Below are 19,279 nucleotides of genomic sequence, written 5' to 3'. Positions count from 1 at the left end.
CCAATAAGCTGCCGGCACGGTCTGTCGGCAGCTTTTATCGGCCCGTGTATGGCCACCTTTACACAGGGCAAGAGGCTCTTCGTAAGCTTGGCTCCACAGATACACCTCTATAGGACTCTAATATTGGCCATTTGGGTAGAAGGATAAATACACAACATAAATGATTTATGGGTTTTTTTCTCACAATTTCAATGTGCAAAGTGTAATGTTTTTCATTATCTTTTGTTAAGATATGAATATACAACAAAATTTGAAATACACTAAATAACTCAACAAAATAATGTTTAAAAAATACTATGGCAGGGTTGCAGTAAACAATATGGTGATTTTGTAAAGTACCGTAAACAGATTAAAGCATTAAGCACTGAACACTATTTTATCTGGTACATTAGGGGCAGATTTATTAAAGGTCGAATTTAAAATTCTAATTTTTTTTCATGGTCAAAATTGTCTAGGGAATAATCCATATTCGATAAGAGTTTAAGTAATTCAAATTTGAGATTTATCATACTCCTTTAAGAATTTGAATTCAACTATTCACTACCTAAAACCAGACTAATTCATGTATACTGTAAGTCAATGGGAGAGGTCCAGTAATCATTTTGGAGATGTTTGTAGCCTTCCTGACATTCAAGTTTTTTTTTTTGTATAATTCAAATCAAATTAGATGAGTTTTCGGATCGGTAAAATTAGTCAGTTTTGACAATTTAATCTTTTAAATAAATTTCCCCCAGTCGAATGTAGAATTCATCATCATTCAATCTAATTTATTAGAGTTAAAAAACAAAACAAAAAAAAACCTGAATTCAAAATTCGACCCTTGATAAATTTGCCTCTAGGCTTTCTAAAGTTGTAAATAGTGGTGATTATAAATCTGTAGATGTAGACCTCACAGAAGGGGGATTATTGTACAATGGGATCTTAACCTTGTTTGGAATAAACTTTGTACAACTTCTTTTGAACTAATCAATATGAACTATATATTTGGGATTTTATTTCATAGAGCCAGGATAATATAAATGCCCTAAAGTAAAGCCTAAAAAAATATTTTCAACATAGTTCTAGCAGACAAAACCACTTAATGGGAGCTGAACACATTTACTCAGCAATTATACAGAACAATCTGTTAATCTTTAGACACTCAGGCCTTATAGTTTCCTGTACATTATCTTTAGTTCCAGCTGGTGCTCCCCAAGCCACATCAACTGCCAGAACAGCATGTTGATCTTTTCTAATGACAATATTTGGATGAACGATAAAACGTGAATTCATCTATATAAAACTACCTTTTAGGTCAACTACAGTTATATGATAACATGGCTAATTTACAAGTTTGAGATGGAATGCAAACAGCAATATAGAAGCTATACATTATTTGTACACAAAAAAAAAGAGATTGTGAAAGCATGTGCCTTTAAAAATAATTGTTACAAAAAAATGAGCTCTTTGGCCACAGCATGGGTAAGACCAAGTCCTGACGATCTTTCTGGGTTTTGTGAACAAATTGTAGCCAAATATTGCTTTGTATTAATTGGAGTTTTTTCAATAATGGCTCATGGTAATACTCTGATTAAACCCAATAGCTCATCGCAATACTTTGATAAAGAACTGTATAAAAATATAACACAAAGAACTGTTCTACTGTTGAACCTAATGTCGTATGTTGAGCCCAATATAGTGTAAAAAGACAGCTTTATGACTTATAATTGTGTATAACAAACCTTTGTATCATAGTATACAAGGCGGCCTTATAATCCATAATCCTGTATAATGAAGAGTTGTGCAAGAGAAATCATGGGAAGTAATCAACTCAATGACATAATACTTGTTCATTATTCTCATATGTATTATGTCTTATGGTTTCTGAAGCCCTTATCAGACTCTTCTTTATTATAGATAGGGGCACAATATGCTATTCAGCTACCAGCTAGCTAAGATAAGATCTCTGCTTCGGATGTGCTTGTTGGGAGTCTGGCCAGATCCTGATGAGCGCATGGGAAGCAAGATCTGTTAATAACCAAATCATTGGATCTTCTTACTAAATTACTATATGAGCTCATTGTTTGCTAAGCCTATATGAACTGGGGGTCTACATTCGGTCAGTTGAGATTCGCCTGTGGGGATAACCCGTGCCCGCGCAGGGTCTTCTGGAGACCGTTTGAGCCTCGACCTGCGGACTGTTCAGGGATCTCCCAGTCATATAGGCAGAGAGGGGGGCTTGCATACTTTGCTCACTCGGTAATGTATATCTTCTTCATTCTATGTATGTAATAAACCTTTGCTTATACTAGCTGGTGTGTTTGAATTACTTCTGAGAGACTCATAGAACCATAATTAAAACATGCTTCTACTGCCATTCAATCTTTAGGCAGGGGCGATTAGTGCCCATTTTAAAAACCAAGTTACTTTCATATAAAATTTAGGCAAATTGTCAGTTTCTGGTGTATTACCTTGGATTTCTCAATAATGTTGGCACTGTTATGCACCCTTTCGAATTTATAAGGTAAACATTAAACATCTATATTCATTTTGTCTTCAAGTGTATGTGTATCTCTTTCAGTGATTGTGTATCAGGGTGTTCAACAAAATGAATATTTCTAATAGAGAACATAACCAATTAAACAAATAAAAGTGCCAACCATGAAATACTAGCATTTAGGCACACTTTAGGAATGACAAAAAATTCATAGGTGAAGCAATGGGAAATATAAATCTTTTTATAGTTTTCTGAAATGATTTAGTGACTACAACTGTAATAAACCTGGCCAGGTGGCATCCAATGTTAAGCAGAACACATTTTAGAAACCATAAAACCTGTCCCCTTGCACATTTCCTTCTGTGCTTGGTTTTTTTTTTGGGGGGGGGGGGGGGTTAGGTGTATGTGTGTTGGATAACAAAAAAAACGATAATACAAGAGATTGGTGTGTGCGGGGCCGGAACTAGGGAGGCACCTGCCTAGGGCGCAACAATAGGGGGGCCCTGTGCAGGTACCTCTTCTGCCTATCCCCCTCATCCGTAATACATTCTGCTTCTGAAGGTCTGCACTCCCCTCTGCCGCTTCCCCTTTCCACCCTGGCTCTCCCCTCTGCCGCCAAACTTTTTCACTATGGCCCTCCCCTAACAACTACGCCCATCCCAGCCCTCCCCTCTGCCGCTTCCCGTCTCCACTCCGGCCCTCCCCTCTGCCGCTTCCACTTCGGCCCTCCGCTCTGCCACTTCCCCTCCCCACTCCGCCCTCCATTCTGCAGCTTCCCCTCTCCACTCCGGCACTCCCCTCTGCCGCTTCCCCTCTCCACTCCTCCCTGCCGCTTCCCCTCTGCTGCTTCCCCCTCTCCACCTCGGCCCTACACTCTGCCGCTTCCCCTCTCCACTCCGCCCCTCCCTGCTGCTTCCCCTCCCCACTCTGGGGGAGGAAGGGAGGTTGCTGGAACGGATTGCCTAGGGCGCCCAGTTGGCCTGGTCTGGCCCTGGGTGTGTGTTGGATAACAAAAAAAATGATAATACAAGAGATAGGGGTATACCTTTCATGATACCAAAAGTAGATTCAGTATCCAAATAATGATATTGCCTATATTGCATAAGCATGTTATTGCATATTAAAAATAGAAACAGAGTTTTCGACTATTTAATTAAGAGAGTAAACGTACATAAAATGCATTCGATTAATACAGAAATCAAGTTATTTAACTGGTTTCTTTTTCTTTTGTGTCGGTTTAGTTTCAAGTTTCCTCTTTTTATGTAGCGGTACAACTTGGGTTTCACTTGCTTCCTTATTCTCTGCTGCTTCGCTTTGGGCTTTTTTCTTCTTTGGTCTGTCACAGGCTTTCACTGGAAAACAAGGTGGAAGAATCAGCACAGACAGCTAGCTAACATGTTGTTTTACAAGATCAGTTAATTCCTGTATAAGTTCTTAACTTTATAATTAGTCTTTATTTTATTAGTTTGTGTGGTTTTTACAATTACAGGTATGGGACAGAAAGCTCAGAATTACAGGAAGGCCATAGACTCCATTTTATCCAAATAATCAAACATTTTTTTAAATAATTTTCTTTTTCTCTGTAATAAAATACCAGTACATTGTACTTGATCCAAACTAAGATATATTTAATTCTTATTGGAAGCAAAACAAGCCTATTGGGATTATTTAATGTTTACATGAATTGCTAGTATACTTAAGGTATGAAGATCCAAATTACAGAAAGATCAGTTATCCGGAAAACCCCAGGTCCCGAGCATTCTAGATAATAGGTCCCATACCTGTATTTCCATTCCTATTCTCCAGTTTGCAATTCTGAATACTCCGATTGCCGACCATTTGCAAATCAAAATGTTTCTCTCTCTTTGGCTAAACAAACTGGTTAGACAAACTAACCAGCCACTGGCTACACCTTACTTACTTAGCCTTTTAAATCCTTCTGTTCCATTAGTTAAACCTGTTGAAGAATTAGTTTGTTACAAAAGTATCCTGAAGCTCTGCATAACTTGCTGGCACTATATAAATAAATGATTATATAATCCCCTACAAGCTAATGACAGTTGGATTTCTAACATTAAAGGGGTATTGATAGGATTTGAATATTTCTAAAGAACCCAATATCCTGGAAATTACACTTTTCAAATTCCCATATTTTTGGGGCAATAGCTTACCAACATTTCTAGGCTGTAGCACCTTTGCATTCACTAAGCTGCATTGGAAGTTAAGTCTATTGTCAATTTTTCTCTATGCTAGAGTGCAGCAACCCAACTGGATAGTGCTCCTTAGATTGTCAGATTAGGATTTTGGGGGATCATAGTAAAATTATGGTGTTAAGTGAAAACAATGCCACATCCCTGTTACTGGGTATTGCTTTAACTCAAAGTGCAATCCAGGAAACATGGTCCCAGCATGGAAAGGGTTATGAGTAACAGAGAAGAGAACAGATGTATTGCCAGTGTGAATATATTCAAAAATGTACAGAAATGAGGCCATCTTATACAGTCTGTGTAAAGTGCTTACCAGTTGAAGCTGCGACAGTTGTGTTGGTTTTTTCCTTATTGGCTACAGCAATGGGAAGCCACGCCGAGAGACAAGTAAGTCTAGCTGATGTACTGACTTCACAAAGCAATGACGGAGGAGTCTGTACCTGTAAAATAAGTGTGTGTGGTCATAAGCTACAGTTTTTATAATGTTATATCGACTTGAAGATCAGGCGATATTTCAAATTATGACCAGAGTTGGCAGTAGGAATTGATTTTTGACTTTTATATCATACACTCAGGGCTGTATTTACAATACAAAATTTAGGGGGTGATCCTGGGCCAACAACTGGATCACAATTGTGGACTTGGGTGACCCCCTGGGAGAGGACCCAATAGATATCTTATCTGGTATCAGTTGAGAAGGGAGAAGCCATTGGGATGGCTTCATAATTTGCACATAAGCTTGCCTACTCAACCTATAGGGGAGAGATTGCCAGCCTTTATTCATGTGTATGACCACCTTTAGAGTACTTTACACAGCATGATTTAATTGGCATCACCAAAACATGACGTGAAAATCTACTTGACGTGAAATTCTACTTATGAATGAACAGTACTTGTGTGCCTTTTTTAATTAGGAAATACAATATATTTTATTACTAGACATTAAGCCCGTTAAATTAATGGGGGCTAGAACATATGTAACGACGGTCCGTGGGGCACATGCGCAGTAGCGCAATCCCACGGACACAGGGACTGGACGCAGAGACACTTCAACTTTATTATATAGGATTAAAACCAGTGTAAATGGTGCCTGCTTTTTCATGTACACACCCTCCCCCAGAGTATAAAGCACCACTAAAGGATACAAGACTAAGAAAATGGTCGAAAATTCACATGGAGTTTCAATTATCCAAAAATCTGAACGGCATAAATTGTTCTTTCAGCACTATGGTATTTCTGCTAGAACAGCAAGAAAATAATTTTCATAAGCTTATATGTACTTTATCCATGTTGTTATGAAACTAACCTTTTCCATGTCGATCTTCCACATCTTAACATAACCATCACTTGAAGAAGATACAACAATGTGAGCTCCTTCCAGCTCAAAGACATGAAGATTCTTCACCCTAAAAAACAAACAAACAAACTAGAAGTTAGATGCTATTTCGCACTTTTTGACATATTATATAATGGTGAAGATGGCCATACTCCAGACTGAGTCTGCAACATAAGGTACAAATACTTATTGGGCAGGTTTGAAAATTCCATTGGACAACAAGAGCTGCACTGACATACTGATGTGGTTCTCATTCTAACATTTCTTTATGGGCCTACAGTGCAATCTTATCATTGGTACCCGCACCAAATAAGTACATTGGAAACAGGCACATTTGAAAGCCATGAATTGAAAACAATGGGAAGCAGAGGCTCTTGCTATTACTTTATATATCCATAACATTATGGTGCTGTTGGTACAATCTTTCAGTACATATATGCTGGTGGTTTGGTCCCCTTTGTCTCTTCACTTCCTGCTGGTACAAAGATTTGCACTGCACCAACAGAACAAAGGAAAGAAATGTGGTCATACAGTGTATGGCATCTTGTATGATACCCATCAATTCAGATACAAAGCAGTCACTTAGATACCATCCAGAATCGGCCTGTGTGAAAGGCTGCCATAATAAGCGATTGTTTGAGTAACTGTATCAATGCAAAATGTCACAGTCTGTCTGAATCCCAACTATAGCAGAAACTCAGGCGTTTGTATATGTATCCCTTTATGGGGCAAAAAGAGGTGTCTGACCACAACGCCATTTAGCAGATCGACATACACCAACCTGTGTGCAGATCACATACTAGGCATGCAACAAAATGTCTCAGGAAAGTGCTGATTATAATATTTCCAGTGTAACATATCAGAAGTGTCTCAGGTAGGCCAGATTGACCTTATGATTATTAATTCTATTTTTTAATATCACTTTGACTACAAGATACTTGTGGATATAGAGCACACTTTGGACTATGAACTGCTCAGTTGGACCTTATGGATTCGACATCAAACTTTGAATTATGAACTTTTTTATGAACTTTCACTTTTTACACAAATTAAGAGTGAATGTATGCACAAATAAGATCCGCATGTGCATGTAGAGATTGAAACTGTTGATACTGCACCCAGGCGTTTGAAACTATGTATCGAGAGTGCTGGCTTCATGGAGGAATATATATATATATATATATATATATATATATATATCTGTGAGTTTTGAATAAATCATTGAATTTTTTGGAAAACGGAGTGCTGGTCCTTTCTGCAATTTTATATACCTAATTTTGACCAAGCACCCGGCAAAACGAGGAGTGAAGGAGTGCGGGTATCATCTGCTATTGTACCTGTTTTCATGAGCTTTAAATTCGCAGATGCATTTTTGAGATGCTGTATCATAAAGTCTGATTACTTCCTCATCCCCAGCCACAGCAATAAGAGCATCCTATACAACAGAAAACAGCATGAGGCTTATACACATTGTGTTGATTCGTAACTGACATTGAAGAACACCTCAAAAGCATTAAAAAACCCACACAATAAAAAATTAACGAGGCCTATCTGAATCAGGCACTTAAAGTACAAATTAATGGAATAAAAATCCATTACACTGACTGGAAAAAAAGCATCTTTTGTGAACATAAATACACCCTTTGTGGACAATATAAAATAAATGGCGAGTGCTTGATAAGGCCATACCATACTAATTATTTAATAGTAACTGGTGCCTTATAAATTCATATTGAAGGGGTTGTTCACCTTTGAGTTAACTTTTAGTATGATGTAGAGAGATATTCTCAGATAATTTGTAAGTGGTTTTAATTTAAAAAAAAAAAAAAAAAAAAATGTTTTATACAGCAGCTCTTCAGTTTGCAATTTCTGGAATCTGGTTGCCAGGGTCCAAATTAACCTAGCAACCATACATTGACTCGGATAAGAGACAGGAATATTAATTGGAAAGGGTCTGAATAGGAGTAATCAAAGGTAGCAATGTGTTGCTTTTCTGAGCATTTGTTTTTTAGATGGGGGTCAGTGACTCCCATTTGAAAGCCGGAAAGTGCCAGAAGAAGAAGGCAAATAATTAAAGAACAAATAACGAAGACCAATTGAAAAGTTGCTTAGAATTAGCCATTCTATAATATATGAAATGTTAACTTGAGCTACCCCTTTAATAATATCACTACTACAGTTAAAAACACTGATGCCAAGTTAAGTTTGTGTAACTTACGGTTACAAACTGTACAGAAGAGATTCTCTTTGGGTTATTAATTGTACCAACTACTGCTGCAGTCTCCAGCTGGTACACATCAACCTTGTCATGTATTACGACCACATATTTGTCTCCACTGGGAGACCACTGGACAATGTGTGCATCTGGAAGAAACAGTGATAAAATGATTTTTATTTCAACAAACATAAAAAAAGAAGCAAAATGTTAAAAATGTTCTATAGTAAATAATATGTGTTTAATACATTGCTAGAATGATTACAAAATAATTAGCAGAAAAGGTCTATAATTAATACTTACTTTTCTTTATATTCTTAATAAAAGCTGCACGCCCCTCTACAAGATTCCAAGTTCTGCAAGAGAAAAAGAAAAAAATCACTGTGCTTCACAACAGAGACATTGCAAAGGAACATTGTGCTGCTGTGGACAGCCAGTGACAATCTTGGTTTCCTTAAAAGACCAGAATCAGCTCTTAACCTTAAGTTGGCTTTACACGAACCAATAATATAATTTTGTATGTTTATTGATAAATGTACGGTGGCCTGCTGACCACAATAAAGATCCACGGGTATAGGTTGGTTCAGGGATTGCAGGGCTGTGGAGTTGGTACATAAATCCTCTGACTCCTAGGGCACATTTACTAAGGGTCGAATAGCGATGGTTAATAACAGGCCTGGTCTGACAATCTGTGGGTTCTGGCAAATGCCAGAGGGGCTGCTATAAAGTGTAATAGAAAGTCAGTATTTAGTGGGCTGGTGGGGTCTGTTTGGGCCTCTTTGTACCTGAAATGCCAGGGCCTATTTTGACTCTCAGTCCAGCCCTGGTTAATAAACCCTTGAATTCGACCCTCGAAGTAAAATCCTACGAATTTGAATATCGAAGGATTTACCGCAAATCCTACTATCGATCGAAGGAAAAATCATTTGATCGAACGATTCGAAGGATTTTAATCGATCAAAGGATTTTTCTTCGATCAAAAAAACCTTAGAAAACTAATGGGGAAGGTCCCCGTAGGCTAACATTGTACCTCTGTAGGTTTAAACTGCCTAAGTATGTAGTCGAGGTATTTTTTAAAGAGACAGTACTTCAACGATCGAATGGTCAAATAGTCAAACGAGTTTTAGTTCGAATCGAAGTCAAAGGTCGTAGTAGCCTATTCAATGGTCGAAGTACCCAAAAAAATACTTTGAAATTCAAAGTTTTTTTACTTCGAATCCTTCACTCGAGCTTAGTAAATGTGGCCCCTAATGTATTTTCCATTTTGATTGAATGTACACAAAATACAAGCCATTTTATCACTGCCGAAGCTCAAATATATAAGCCACATCCTTTGGTAATTTTAAACCAAAATCAAAGTTAAACTACATAAACCAACAACAATTGGAAAACCTAAAACAACTTATATATTAATTGGATCTAGCACATAGCTTTAAATTAGCTGTTAAATACAATCCAATATTAACTGAACTATTAGAAACAGAATTTCTTTTGCCATATCCTCCTTCACAAAAGTTCTTAAATCTGATTTGATTATTTTCGGTGCTTGCATTTAAAGTTATTAGGAGTCCAAACATTTTTGGCAACTCGGACTCCAGATACCGAAAATTGCTTCCAACTCTGACTCCACAACTCCGACTGGACAGCTCTGAGGAATTGGGCATGTTTAAAAATATTCTCTGTCAATGTCAGTGCAATGGCAGACAAAAAAGTGAAGAGGACCTACATCTTTTTCCCATCATTCATGCTTTTTGCACTCATACCATGTGTTGCCCCTAGTACACTCTCCATCAGTTTGGCCTGCAGGCTGATCGGCCAGAGGCCCAAGGCTTTTAAATGAGTTTTTAACTTTTTTTTTTTAATTTTTTTTTAGTATAAGCACAAGGAGTGTGTATGAAGGGTTCAGAGTTCTGATGCTTACACCACTTCAGCACGAATGGATACATTACCTTAGGGTTTTATCTGTCCCCACCGATAAGGCTAGCTTTCCTGAAGGATGAATTGAAAGGGACAAGACTTGTCCTCTGTAATGAAAATAGGAGTTAAAAAAGCATTATATTGTATAGACCTAGAAAATCCCATAAAATATGGCCTGAATTCATACACCCTACCTAAAGATTAATATTCCTTAAACATTGTTAACAATTGCCAAATGCCAATTAACTCAGTTAAACCTACTGGCCTAAACAGCAAAAATATCACACTCTACCCATAAGCTCTGCACTTTTATAGCTTCTTTATTAAGCACTTTAACGAAGAACATCACTTACTTGTGTGCTTTGAAGGTTTGCCGGCACTCCCACTTTTTGGTGTTCCATACACAAATTAGTCCATCTTCAGCCCCACTTAGCAGGTGTGTGTTACCATAAAACTCCAGACATGTTATTGTACCTACAATGCCAAGGTTTCCATACTTAAAAGCATCCAGAAAGTATACACAGGCAATAATAGGATTTTTTGCTACTCACCGTTAAATCCTTTTCTCTGTAGTCGAAAGGGGGACACAGGGACCGATGGGGTTAAGCTCCATCCTCCAGGAGGCAGGACACTTGGTAATATTAATTAAGGGGCGTGCCATACTTGGCTTAACCCCGCACACTGTGCTGAAGCTTCAGTTTGTTCCAAAGAAAAAATTAACTGATAACAACTATGACAGAATGAAAGCCAGGGATTATCCTGGACACGACCGTCTGGTCAAAGGCTCGTCCTAGGGCGGGAAGCCCTGTGTCCCCCTTTCGACTACAGAGAAAAGGATTTAACGGTGAGTAGCAAAAAATCCTATTTTCTCTGTCGTCTAAGGGGGACACAGGGACCGATGGGGACTTAACAAAGCAGTCCCAGGACAACAGCAGGGTGGGACGAGCCAGATTGAACATTAATGCAAAACAGACTGCAACACCCTGCGGCCTAGAGAGGCCTCAGCTGAAGAAGTGGTGTCAAGTCTGTAAAATTTAGTAAAGGTATGAACTGAGGACCAGGTGGCTGCTCTACAGATCTGATCCATTGAGGCAGAGTTGCGCCAGGCCGCTGATGCACCCATGGCTCTTGTGGAGTGAGCCGTGATAGTCTGTGGTGGCGTCTTGCCTTTGGAAAGATAAGCTTGCCTTGATGGCTTCTTTTATCCACCTAGCAATGGTAGTCTTGGAAGCAGGAAAACCCTTACGAGGACCGGCAGGAAGCACAAAAAGAGTCTGTGATTTCCGAAAAGTCTTTGTCCTATCAAGGTACCACCGAAGGGCTCGGACTACATCTAATTTGTGAAGACGTCGTTCCTTGTCATTTTTGGGATCCGGACATAGTGATGGTACTATGATTTCCTGATTAATGTGAAAGGAAGATACAACTTTAGGTAAAAATGATGGAACTGTTCGTAACACTGCCTTGTCTCTGTGGAACACCAGAAAGGCCGGATCCGAGGACAGAGCGCTCAGTTCGGACACCCTTCTGGTTGAGGAAATAGCAACTAGGAACACTGTCTTGTAGGTGATCCAACTGTCGGAAACAGAATGCAGTGGTTCGAATGGGGAATCCAGCAATGCTTCCAGCACCAAGTTAAGGTCCCAACCTGCAACTGGCTGCTGAAATGGCGGAACTACATGCGCCACACCTTGTAAGAAGGTACGTACGGTGTCTTCTGTTGCTAGTCGATGTTGAAACAAAATAGATAATGCCGAAACTTGGACTTTCAGAGAACTGAGCTTTAGGCCTAATTGCAGACCTTGCTGAAGAAATGATAGAAGTCTGGGTAAATTGAGTTCCAGGGCCGAGACATCTAGCTCCTGACACCAATTATAGTAGGAACGCCAAACCCTGTGGTACGACTTAGAAGAAGTGGGTTTACGAGCTTTAAGCATAGTGGCAATAACTTCTTCTGCTATCCCCTGTCTTCGCCAGATGGATGCTTCAATAGCCATGCCGTCAAAGCGAATAGTCCGGGATTGGGATGCGACACTGGGCCCTGGTTGAGCAGATCTGGTCTGCATTGCAGACGAACTGGTTGGTCTATCAACAAATCCTGCAGATCGGAGAACCATGTTCGCCGAGGCCAATAAGGAGCTATTACAATCACTGTCAGTGTTGACTGCCTGATCTTCTTGAGCACTCGAGGCAACATCGGAAGCGGGGGGAACACATATGCCAGGTCGAATGTCCAGGTTTGTGTCATGGCGTCCACCCCCGCCGCTAGTGGGTCTCGAGCCCGTGCAAAGAATGTGCGTACCTTCCGGTTGGATTTGGATGCCATCAGATCTATCTGTGGTTGGCCCCAGAGACCCACGAGTTCCGCGAACACTTCCGGATGAAGTTCCCATTCGCCCGGTCGAACTTGGTTTCGACTGAGAAAGTCTGCCTTTATGTTGGACACTCCCGGAATGTTGGATGGCCGACAATCTTACTCGGGTTGACCTCTGCCCACTCCAGTATGAGCTGAACTTCCTTCAGTGCTGCTTTGCTGCGAGTTCCTCCCTGACGATTTATGTATGCCACTGTGGTGAACATTGTCGCTTTGGATGCAAACTGGTTTTTTGGTACAGGAGACATGACCATTGATGCAGCGCTAGTTTTACGGCCCGTAACTCTAGTATGTTGATGGGGAGTTTGGACTCCTCGTGAGACCATTGACCTTGTGCTGATAGATTGTTCCAGGTTGCACCCCAACCTTTTAGACTGGCGGTCTGTGGAGATGACGTTCCATTCCGGAGTCGCCCCAAGATTGCCCCGTGATTAGGTTGTCCATCCTCAACCACCCACTGAAGGTTCTCCCTTGTTGTCTGGGAGAGATTGACCACTCGAGACAGAGGTCCTACCCTTCCAAGATGATAGTATGTTGCTTGTAAGGCACGAAGGTGAATCTGAGCAAAGGGTACTGCTTCGATCGTTGAGACCATGAGACCCCAGAACCTGCATTGCCATGTGGTACAGTAGGATTCTGGTGGTAATAGCAATGACCGCACTTGCGTCATGATCTTGTGTTTGTTTCTCCTGTGGAAGGCCATACCAACTGTGAAATTCTGTTGAACTCCAAGCCCAGAAACACCATCTGATGGGCTTGGTTGAAGGTTGGATTTTGACCAATTGATGGTCCAGCCGAAGCTCTGCAACAGTCGGATCGACTTGTTTAAATCCTCCTTGCCTTCACTTCTGATCTGGCTTTGAGGGAGAAGAGTCGTCCAGATATCGGGAGTTCACAGATACTCCCCTGAAGCGCGTAATGTTTCGTGCTGTGACTCTGCCATTATACTTGGTGAACACTCGTGGGGCCGAGGACAGGCCGAACGGCAGTGCCACAAACTGAAAGTGTAGATTTGCAAATGCGAATCGGAGATATTTCTGATGAGGGGGCCAGATGGGGACATGGAGATAAGCCGCTTGATATCTAATGACATCATCAGCTGTCCCTGTTCCATTCCCCGTATCACAGAACGGAGAGTCTCCATCTTGAAATGAATGGAACGGATAAACTTGTTTAGCAGTTTGAGATCCAGCACCGGCCTGAAGGATCCGTCCTTCTTTGGCACTATGAACAGATTGGAGTAGAACCCTGAGAATCTCTCCTGTCTTGGTTCTGGTATAATTACTCCGGTGCGCTCGAGATTGGTAATGCAGTGCAAGAAGGCCTGAGCCTTTCTGGGATGAGTTGGAACTTTGGACATGAAAATTTTCGTGGAGGCGATCTTGTGAAATCAAGGTGATAGCCTTCTGAGACTATTTCGTTGACCCATGCATCTGTTGAATGATGGATCCACACCTCCCGGAATCGCAGTAACTTGCCCCCTATTTGCTCTAGCGATTCCGGAGGGAGTGCCCCGTCAGGCTGAGGTAGACTTATCTCCTGCTGGTTTGTTGAATGTTTTGTTGGACTTCCATGGGGTACGACCTTTATCACTGGTCTTCCCTCGAAAGTGCGAACGTTGTGGTGGGCTGCTTTTACGTGAATAACGGCCGCTTTGCCCACGAAAAAACCGTCCACGTCTGGTTGTTCCTGTAAACTTGCTCTTCGCCTGAGGGAGAAAGGTGCTCTTTCCCCCCGTAGCCTGTGAGATTATTTTCTCAAGTTCCTCTCCGAATAGTCTATGTCCTTTAAATGGTAATGAGGTTAGTGACTTCTTGGAACTCAGGTCAGCAGACCAGTTTTTAAGCCACAATGTTCTGCGTGCCGCAACGGACAGTGCTGAAGTCCGAGCTGTGATCTGCGAAACATCTAGAGTAGTGTCACACAAATAAGCTGATGCTTCCGCAAGCGTCTGTGCTGAAGACAATAGATCAGTTCTGGGGACTCCCTCTTGGATGTCCTTGACCAATGATTCTGACCATGCTTGAATAGCTCGGGAAACCCAGGCTGATGCCAAACTGGGTCTGAGAGTTGAACCAGAGGACGAGTAAATAGCCCTTAAAAATCCTTCCATACGCTTATCAGATGGATCCTTAAAAGCCGCTGCGTCATTAACTGGTAGCGCGGTAGATTTTGACAGTCTGGATACTGGGGCATCCACGACTGGGGGAATCGTCCACTTGTCTACTATTTCTTTGGGAAACGGGTAGGACTTTGAAAACTTTTTCGTGGCTTGAAACTTGCGTTCTGGATTGTTCCATTCATCCTGCAACATGTCCATCAACTGTTCATGCGATGGAAAACATAAAGTGGATTTGTGTTGTCTCTTGAACAGCTTTGCTGAATCGGACTGTTTAGGTGTTTGTGAAATGTTAAGTACTTCAAGTACCCCCTTAATGATTTTATCAACGTCATGTTGGGAATCACGGTCTCTCTCAGCCTCTATATTCTCCTCTTCCTCATCAGAGGATTCATCTGAATAAGGTATCTCGCCCTCTGACTGAGATGATCCTTGTTCTACTGACGACTCGTCAGGAGATGTGTTAGATGGATTGTCGGCTTTAGCGCCATGTGTGCGCTTGCGCTTGTTGCCTTGCTTGTGGCCCAACTTTGCTAGTGCTTTGCCTAAATTATCAGCTATGGCTGGGAGCCCCTGCAGGGATGCTAAAGACTGTGACAATTGTACCGCCCAGAGGGGGGCTGGTAAATCTTGAGCTCTGCTGGTGCCGGGTTCTTGTGGTGTACCCTGATCATTTGTACCTTCAGATAGATTTACTACTGAATCTGAATTATGCCCACCAGCGGCAGGGGCCCTTGCTCAGCAGAACAAGACCTGCAAAGTGGCTCACTCTGGCCCCCAGCAATTTTTGATTGACATTTGTTACAGGCATAATAAATGACCTGTGTTGTGCTGGGTGCTCTCCCCCCTGCCCTAGAGAATAAGCCCACTGGCCTACCTTCTGCCATTGTGATTCACCTGAAGCCAAGCAAGTGTGCGTGAGTTAAACCTTGTAGGTCACTTTAACGCTGCTTGTAGTGGTGAGAAGGCTCTCCCCTCCTTTGCTGCCAGTCGCTCTGTGTGCACCGAGCAGTTACTTCTGCTCCCTCTGTGTGGCGCGTGTCTGCCCGCTCAGTGTAGTGCGCAAGATGGCCGCTGGAACGCAATGCGTTCCACCGCGAACGTCATTTGAAAATGGCGTCGCGCACTGAATGGCGCCAAAAACGAGACGCGCTCTCTCCCCACCGGAATAGGCTATAACGGCAAGATATGCGCAGCAGAGCAGAGGCAGCCTCCCTCTGGGTCCCCTTTGAATGATAGCAATGACTCGAGTCTGGACCCAAAGAGTATGGCGACTGGCTGGTAGAGGGAGGAGGGAAGGGGAGGGGGGGGGCAACCGGCGCCACAGTAGCATATGGATACTGGGGGAGACCGGACAGCTTACCTCAGTAGCAGTTAACACCGGCCAGACCTTCTGTCAACCAAGTTTGGCGCAGGCATTGTCTGGGTGGTTGATATAGCCGCATGGCTAGAAGAAATACCCCGGTGACTGTTCCATGGCGGGGGCTAACCCTTAGGAAGCAGGTATCCCTGTTCCTGGTGTCACCCCGGGTGTCAGCCGATGCTGACCGAAGAAATCTTCCCCCAGAGGGGAAGTCCATCCTCCTGGTAGCAGGACACTTGAAAAACTGAAGCTTCAGCACAGTGTGCGGGGTTAAGCCAAGTATGGCACGCCCCTTAATTAATATTACCAAGTGTCCTGCCTCCTGGAGGATGGAGCTTAACCCCATCGGTCCCTGTGTCCCCCTTAGACGACAGAGAAAACATTTTAAAATAGAGAAAATACATGTAAACTTGAAAGAAATCGAGCAGACAAGCAATAATACAGTTTCAGTATCAGTTAGAGCCCTTTAATGCAATAATCAAGCACTTTGCAACCTGAATGCATCAAATGGTGAATGTAAACACTGCCTGGACAGAAGTCTTCCCTACAAGAAGAAATTGTATCCTTAAACCCCACCTTTCAGCTTAGTTTTGTACCTTACCTTCATTTCTAAAATGGCCTTATTTACAGCAGCATTCCTGAATTACAAGACAAAGTAAAAAACCTTGTCTGGAATCAGATTTATAAGGGCAATTCATACTGTGTTTAAAATCAGAGCTACATGGAATAAAAATCACAAGTAGAAACCCACTTCCTGTGTTTAAAGGGATGCTGACACAAATGATACAATCAAATTGATGCACACTCTCATAGGACATAACAAGCATACAGCAGTAGGCCCAGAGGACTGAAAGTACCCCACCTTCTTGGGCTACAATATTCTTGAAATGTAGGCAGATGACCACCCCAGGATGTCAGGCCTTGGGTATGGCACTTTGGGTATGTGTCAGTATCCCTTTAATATGTATAATGGGTTGTACCAATATTAACATGCATACAGCAACTTTAAAATGCAAACCAAACAATACCTTGATGAAATATTTATTTTACTTTGGAGGTGACTCCTATCGGGCCTCAAGTTGTCCTTTAAAGGAGAATTAAACTCTAAAAACAAATATAGCTAGAAATGCTATATTTTATATAATAAACCAGCCAATAGGTTCAGCATCTTTATAACTGTAATGATCCAGGCCTTTAAAGTTGTCACATGAGCTCCATCATCTTTTGTTAGGAACGTCAGTAGTAGTCTGGACAGCTGAAGAGAAACTTCGCCTAGTGGTTGTTGCAAATCATCAAGCAGAAAATGAGGTTTGCTTGTCATAGAAGCTGATGCTACAGGGCTGCTTATTTATGCTAATTGCATTGGTTTCAGAGGTGCCATTTAATGAGAATCTGAATTAATTTAAATAGCTTGTATTTTGATGTTTATATTCTATTTATAGAAGTACAATGGGATTCAGTCCTTAAGTTCAGGTAACCAACAGCAGCTTAAAGGGTAAGCAAAAAAGAAGGGGAACTATAAGGAGCATCTTCGGAGGCAAAGATCTTCCCTGCTAAAGGGCTGCTGTTTTCTTAGGCTGGTGCATAACCCCACAACATAAAGGGGGCTATATATCAAAATACGAATTTTTCTGATTATTTGATTAAAAAAGTGTGCCCAAACTAGAATCCACAATTTGACATTATTTATTATTAAAAAAAAAAAGCTTGATTTAATTGGATCGGGTGATCGAGCGAAAACCTGAATCATACGATTTTACAATTTTTTTTCCTGAGTCATTGATTTTTTTTCTGACCTTTTCCCCCGAAAAGCCTGAATCTTTCAGATTTTTGTCCGAAAAGCCTGAATCTTTCAGATTTTTGTCCGAAAAGCCTAAATCTTTCAGATTTTTGTCCGAAAAGCCTGAATATTTCAGATTTTCCGGCTAATGCCAGCAAAGACCACAGAAACTTTGCATTTGGACTTTAATAAATAACCCCAAAAGTGTAGCATTTCTAGCCTACTTCTTTGTTAAGTTTTAGTTCTCCCTTAACAAAAACAAAGTTACAGAGTTTATATTGGCAGATGAATTCAGGGCATTAAACTGTACCATTGTGATGCTGCAAAGCTCCATGTTCCACTTTCTTCTTCATATCATAAATCTGAATGGTTTCATCCCTGCTCCCAGTGGCTACAAATCTGTTACTTGCAGCAACCACAGACAGAGAGGCAGTGTGAGCGTGATGAGTGAAGTCTGCAGAACTTAACCATTGCTGGAAAACAAGAGGAAAGCAATCAAATACCATTTAAAACGTGTACTTGCACGTGTAATAAGGGCAGAGACACACGCTCAGATTTGGGAAGATTAGTCGCCCAGCGACAAATCTACTCTACTTGGGGGCGTCTGATCTCCCCAAACTGCCTCCTGAGGAAACTTTGTGCGACTTCAGAAAACTAAGTCCTCCGAGTGCCATCCCGCCGGCGGTTTAGAGATATTAGTCACCCGGGCAACTAAATCTCCCCGAATATGAGCGTGTGTCTCTGCCCTCAGAGGCACATGGTCAGATTTGGGAAGATTAGTCGCCTGGAGACAAATCTCCTCTTCTTCGGGGCGACTAATCTCCCCAAACCGCCTCCCGCCGGGTATAATCGAAATTGTCGGTGGGATGGCATTTGGATCGATTCTTTTTCCTAAGTCGCCCGAAGTTTCCTCGGGAGGCAGTTCGGGGAGATAAGTCGCCTCGAAGAAGAAGAGATTTGTCACAGGGCGACTAATCTTCCTGAATCTGACCGTGTGTCTCTGCCCTAAGTGTTATATGATTAGATACTTTTCTACTGAACAATACTAAGATAAACACATTCGATGATCCATGTCATATGCACTTCAAGTCAAATATCTAACACATCAAGCCATTACTATTAACCATACACGACAGACATACAGACATACAGACATACAGTGCAACTGGGGAACAGTTGAACACAAATGCTTCACTAGGAGTTTTTATAGTGTCTGTACAGTCAGTAAGCCATCACAAAACTTTAGGCTGTGTTGATAAACGGAACTAGCACGAATGAGCTCAAAGCAAAAGACAGATAACCTTTGTTTTCTCACTTACCTCCCCTTCCCGATGTACCCGATAGCCAAACAGAACCTGTTCATAACAGCCCACCAATAGTTCAATGCTTTCCTCCATGCTAGCTAATACCATGCCTCTCAGCTAATCCTGACGTCACATCCATGCGGCTGAGAGCCGGGAGGGAGGATGTGATGTCACAGGTGGGCGTGTCT

General features: G+C 41.6%; 1 protein-coding gene across 1 annotated transcript; it reads right to left on the bottom strand.

Annotated features, from left to right (window-relative positions):
- Window positions 1–3,611: 3,611 nt before the first annotated feature.
- LOC734523 (p21-activated protein kinase-interacting protein 1-like) lies at window positions 3,612–19,279 on the bottom strand. The gene is made up of 10 exons (XM_041566292.1): window positions 19,107–19,279; window positions 18,098–18,260; window positions 10,505–10,625; window positions 10,184–10,258; window positions 8,538–8,590; window positions 8,238–8,383; window positions 7,357–7,454; window positions 5,990–6,089; window positions 4,997–5,123; window positions 3,612–3,828 (listed from the first exon to the last, which is right to left on the bottom strand). Exons 1-10 carry the CDS (start codon window positions 19,197–19,199, stop codon window positions 3,680–3,682), a joined length of 1,125 nt encoding a protein of 374 aa, XP_041422226.1. The 5' UTR covers window positions 19,200–19,279; the 3' UTR covers window positions 3,612–3,679.

Source organism: Xenopus laevis, chromosome 6L (assembly GCF_017654675.1).
Source record: "Xenopus laevis strain J_2021 chromosome 6L, Xenopus_laevis_v10.1, whole genome shotgun sequence".
In the NCBI taxonomy this organism is placed as follows: domain Eukaryota; kingdom Metazoa; phylum Chordata; class Amphibia; order Anura; family Pipidae; genus Xenopus; species Xenopus laevis.
This window is presented reverse-complemented; position numbering and strand designations above follow the sequence as displayed.